General features: G+C 30.0%; 1 protein-coding gene across 1 annotated transcript; it reads right to left on the bottom strand.

The window, feature by feature from the left end:
* Positions 1–239: 239 nt before the first annotated feature.
* On the bottom strand, positions 240–2147 carry LOC114179530 (hexose carrier protein HEX6-like). Its single transcript, XM_028065903.1, has 2 exons — positions 1643–2147; positions 240–1416 (listed from the first exon to the last, which is right to left on the bottom strand). The coding sequence occupies exons 1-2, from the start codon at positions 2090–2092 to the stop codon at positions 337–339; spliced, it is 1530 nt and encodes a 509-aa protein (XP_027921704.1). The 5' UTR covers positions 2093–2147; the 3' UTR covers positions 240–336.
* Between the last annotated feature and the right edge of the window lie 3639 nt (positions 2148–5786).

The raw sequence follows: 5786 nt of genomic DNA, 5'->3' as shown, positions 1-5786 counted from the left end.
AGTTTAATAAAAAAAATTAATAAATTTTGAAAAACTAGTTAGGTAAAAAAGTACTATTTTATCATTTTATTTTGGTTAAAAAATAAAAAAAATAATCTATTTTAATTCTAGAAATTTTGTAAAGTTTGTAAAAACAAAATTGTAAGAATATAATTTTCCTAATCTAAAATGAGTCTATGAATGTCAGTTATATTGTTTGATTTGATAATGAACGAAAAACTCAATAATTAGAATCCAACTTTCCAAACTGAAAATCATTTTATTGCTTTATAGTACATTTGAGATGACATATAGACAAATGATTAAGCTAACATCGGTAGAACATTTGGTTTAGAATCATATGGATATCTCAAGTTTATGCTCTTTATCACTCATTTCACCTACTATTCTCTTCCAAAACCAATGTTCTTGCCACACTTTCTCCATCTCTTCAAGTGGCACGCTTTTGGTCTCCGGCAGAAAATAGTGAACAAATAGCGTCATGACCACCATCCATCCTCCAAATAAGAAGAAAATCCCAGACTTCAAGTGGCAAAGCATGGTGAGAAAAGTCTGAGAAACGGTGAAAGTGAAGATAAGGTTCACTGCCACCGTGATGCTTTGCCCCACTGATCTAATTTCCAAAGGAAAAATTTCACTCGGCACTAACCAACCCAATGGCCCCCATGACAACCCAAACCCAACAACATATAAGCACACCATAGCCAAAACCACAAAAGCATACCCTTTGCTCAATCCACCATGATCTTTCAGATGAAAGGCCATTATAGCACCAATTATAACCTGTGATGCAAACATCTGAATGCCCCCAATCATGAACAAGGCTCTCCTTCCTAGTCTATCAACTAAGAACATCGATATGAATGTCGCGGCAAGACCTATAATTCCCGTTATCACTGCTGACAACAGCGATGCACTTTCTCCTAACCCCATTGTCCTGTAAAGTAAAGGGGCATAGCAACCGATCACGTTTATCCCTGTCATTTGCTGGAAAAACGGCATAGCTATTGCCATCACGAGCTGAGGCCTGTACCTTCGTTTCAAGATTATCTTAAGCGTTTGTTTTTCATCTGTTTTCGTAGAACTTGCTCTTATAAGACTGTCAAGTTCTTCTTGCACGTCTTCTACGCCTCGAATCCGCTGGAGTAGTAACTTGGCCTTTTGATGGTCATGGCTGCGTTGGATTAAGCTGTTGGGAGTTTCGGGGAGGAAAATTGCACCCAGTGTTAGGACTGAGGCTGGTACTGCTGCCATGGCCAACGACACACGCCAACCCCACCCACCTTTAATCTTCTCTGCTCCGTAGTTGATTAAGGTAGCAAACACACTACCTATGCAAACGCTAAATTGGAAGCCATTGCTAATTGCTCCTCTTAGTCGTGGCAGTGCCATTTCAGATAGATACACAGGAACAGCCTACAGAAATTACAGATAGATACAAAAAAAAAAAGAAACAATTTTCATTTTGTCTTCAACAGTAATGAACTCAACAAAAAAGAAGCTAGATCCCAAATTTCAGGAAAGTAAATTATTCGGTATGTTAAACGGTATGTTACTACACACCTAATAATTTTACATCGTTTCAGAGTCGAAGTCTAAAGTATTTGTAAGAGTGTAGAAAAGTGAGGGAAAAGATAGCTACCTGGTTTGCAAAACCAACCCCAACTCCAAGCAAAAGTCTACCAAATATGAGCATGAAGACATTGGAAGCTGCAGCTCCGAGAGCTGTACCGGCCAGGAAGGCGGCGCCGCCGGCCAGAATGGATGGTTTGCGGCCAAAGGCTTTGGTGACATGAGAAGAAAAGAAGGAAGTAACGAGACCAGCAACATAGAGAGATGATGTAAAAGAGGTCAAGAGTTGGCTATCAAATACACAGTAGTTGCTGACTTTGGCTTCTTGTTTCTTGACATACACTGTGTGGAAGAACTTCTTCAGAAATGAATCCATGGAGGTCACCCCTCCGGCTATTCCAATGTCATAGCCGAAGAGAAGACCTCCCATGGCAGCCATAGTACAAGACACCACAACATAAGTGGTTATCTTACCATTGCTTTGGACATTTTCACTTTCTATGGAAAACCCAACAGCCATTGATAGCCTCTTCTTTAGAACACAGGAAGAGGCTTAGAGAGATTATTGATTCAGGTTTCATATATGGTTAGTGATGATAATTTATAAGCAAGTGGTGCTTTTTGATTTGTGTACTCAACCTTAGGTTTGAATTTCACCGTAACTGTGATAACTGTCACCGTTGATAAATTTTGGTTGGTTAAAATTGTCTAAAGTTGATCTTATCTCTAAGTAACTTATATCTAGTTAGCAATGTCGAATTTGCTTTGCTTCTCTGACAGAATACGATGTTGTATGTGATGTGATGAAAGACAACACCTAAAGCATTTATGTCTGTAATAATTGTGCAATTAATTTGTCTAAGTTGAGCTTGTGGAGGAGAAATGCATGGGACCAAAACATCGTGAGGAGCTGCTGACACATATATTTGACATGTGCATGGAACATTGAACATGTTGCGGAATTTGTATAACCTACTAGAGTGAAATTTCTGACTGAAAAAACATCACCGTTAATAATCCATCTGTTAGAAAATAACTGCCATGGATTCTTATATGAACATCAAGTTTTAAACACTAATAAACATCTGGTTGATTTAGTTTTCTTGAACATTTTTATACTGAAAAATGTTATTTTAAAATGGATTTGATGAGTTTTTAGAGAGATTACTTAAAAAGATCATAGGAATTAAAATAAAATAATATTTTATAGATAATCTATATAACAGACCTACGTACGATCACTATGATTGCTATTCTGATATAGCACAGTAGAAGGTGATCTGTATTTAATTTTTTCTAAATTCTATTAAAAAATAAAGCTGTTTTATAATGTCCACATATTGTATACTTACTAGTTTGGACCACACCGAGCCTCAATTTTGTATTATTCTTCTATTATATCTCTAAGTTACACATATGTTGATATATTAAAAATCTCTTTAATATATTTTAAAATATTAAAATAAATGTAACTTGAAAACACACTAACTGATCAAGAAAAAAAAAGAGAGGAAATACAACTTTCACTTAAGTTAAATAATAACTCTCAACCGTATAAATGATGTGGCATAGAAAAGAAAAGTTTTCATTCTTAGTGGAAAGGATTTCACAAAATAAAATTGATCATGTTTTTATGGATTGTGGATTTAAATGTTAAAATGGTTGAATATAGTGAATAACGTATATTTTTTTTAATTGATCCAGAAATATAATCTTTACTTTCTATTTTGAAATGATCCTTTAGCTTTTGAATTCAATGACTATGAATACTCTATAATGCATCTCTCAGACATCATTATTATCTCTTTTTTTTTTATTACCTGCATTCTAAAACCAAACACTTATTATTGAGTGTCTAGTACCTTATATAGGTCAGCAACCTAAGAATCTTAAGGGCATGTTCTTTTGTGCTGAAATCGCTGTTAAAGACAATATAGGAGAATTATTGTGTTTTTTTTTTTTTATGAAAACAAAGAAATGAAAAGTAATAATTTGCGAGATACATCCATATTTTGCATCCCGCTATTTTGAACAGATTTGAGAGTGATTTTTTCAGTTTACCAATATGCCCATAGCTGTTGCCATTGTTGCTCATTCACGGAGATAGCACTGAGCAACAACTTTGTTTTTGAAGAAGTAATGAAATCGAATACATCGTAGTTGAATCCGATTCCAAATTCAATAGCTTTTGTTCAATTTACCCAATTACATTTTTCTTGTATCTGATTCCAATATGAAAGGATTTTCATGTTTAACGGTTTAACCAGTTCCATTTTGGGTGTACTTGATTCCACTAATTTCTCCACAACTTTGTTTCATTTTTTTTTCTTTGGTGAACAAAAATTTAAATATTTAATTCAAATAAAATATATTATAATATTTATTTTTTCAATTAATAAATATCATTAATATTCTTAATTATCACAGAAAAAAATCAAAATTAATTACAACTTATCTAATTATCATTTTATATTACTTTTAATAACAATGACAATTTGGTAATATAAATTTTTCATCAATTAAATTTTATTTTTTATTTTAATCTTTCACATACTTTCACAAAATTTATTCTTAAATTCATTCAACTTTTTAAAAATAAACAACATAATCATCACCTTTAAATCCATTCAAAAGAACACATAAAAAATTGGAACAGTCGAAGATGGACAGTTAGAAATCAAGGTTAATAATCAGATGAAGAGGAGAACTTGAAAAATCAAGGTTAATATATATATATATATATATATATATATATATAAATATATATAATTAAATATGTATTTAGTGTTAAATATTTGTGACGTCTGTTTATTAGAATAAAGACTCACAATAATTAATAAAAAAGCTTATTATCTTTTTCTTTATAATATACAGTATTTAATATATCATATTGTAAATAGAGATGGCAAATAAACTCGTTCCCGTTTTGACGGGGAATTTCCGCATTGATTGGGTATGGGTATGGGTATGGGGATGAATATATCTCCGCCATAATACTCGTCTCCGCCATATCTCCATCCTCATTTAAATTATTAAAATATTCACAATTAATTAAGTAACCTTATATATATATATATATATTATATTCTTTTTATTTTTTATTTCTTCTAAATATTTGGTTTGTCATGAAACTCATTCGCATCTCCAATATATTTTTTATCTTATCATAATCTTTATGTAATTATGTTACAATGATGTATGTCAATTAAAAAAAATTATGTCTAACATTTGAATATTTCTATTATTTTTTAATATTTTTATTTATTGTATATTTTCCTTTCACATGAGAATGTTTAATACTCTTAATTTAAGTGTTTAATAGCATAAACATTTCATTTACTTGGTAATATAAAAAAAAAATCTTTACTTATTATTATTAATTTTTATTTCATTTCAAAAACTCTTTTATTTCGCTAAAACAATTTTTGTTATTTCTCAACCATTGAGTATATATGTTGATATTTGAAAAGTTTTCTTGAATCTCTAAGATATTTTTCGTCTTATCATACCCTTAATTATACATTTGTTTTTCTTTGTGCAACTCCTTCCAATAGTCTCCAAATTGTTTATAAGACACACATTTGTTAATTTTTTAATATTTTTATTTTTGTTTATTTTCATCATGTAGAATATTATTTCGATAATTTTTATCTAATTATTTTTTATTTTCTAACTCATTACAATCATACTTTAATTTTTTCACTATAATTTTATAAATAATTTTTATTTACTACAATATAAAAATTTAATGTAATTGTCATGAATATTTTTTTATCACCATCCAACATATATTGGAGTTTAAAAGATACAAGATCTATGATAAAATTTTATTATGTTTATTATTTGTTCTTTGCGTCATTTTTTTATCAACCATTGAGTATATATGTTGATATTTGAAAAGTTTTCTTAGATCTTTAAGATATTTTTTATCTTATCATACCCTTCATTATATATTTGTTTTCTTTTGTGTGATTCCTTCCAATGGTCTCCAAATTGTTTATAAAACACACATTTGTTAATTTTTTAATATTTTTTTTGTTTATTTTCATCATGTAAAATACTATTTCGATAAATTTTATCTAATTATTTTTTATTTTCTAACTCATTACAATCATACTTTAAGTTTTTCACTATAATTGTATAAATAATTTTTATTTACTACAATATAAAAATTTAATGTAATTGTCATGAATATTTTTTATCACCATCCAACA

The sequence above is a fragment of the Vigna unguiculata genome, chromosome 1 (assembly GCF_004118075.2).
Source record: "Vigna unguiculata cultivar IT97K-499-35 chromosome 1, ASM411807v1, whole genome shotgun sequence".
NCBI classification, from domain to species: domain Eukaryota; kingdom Viridiplantae; phylum Streptophyta; class Magnoliopsida; order Fabales; family Fabaceae; genus Vigna; species Vigna unguiculata.
This window is presented reverse-complemented; position numbering and strand designations above follow the sequence as displayed.

Coding starts and splice junctions, on each gene's coding strand:
- LOC114179530 (XM_028065903.1), bottom strand. CDS start 2,092: ATGGCTGTTGGGTTTTCCATAGAAAGTGAAAATGTCCAAAGCAATGGT. Junction 1,417..1,642: donor GGGTTGGTTTTGCAAACCAG/GTAGCTATCTTT, acceptor TAATTTCTGTAG/GCTGTTCCTGTGTATCTATC.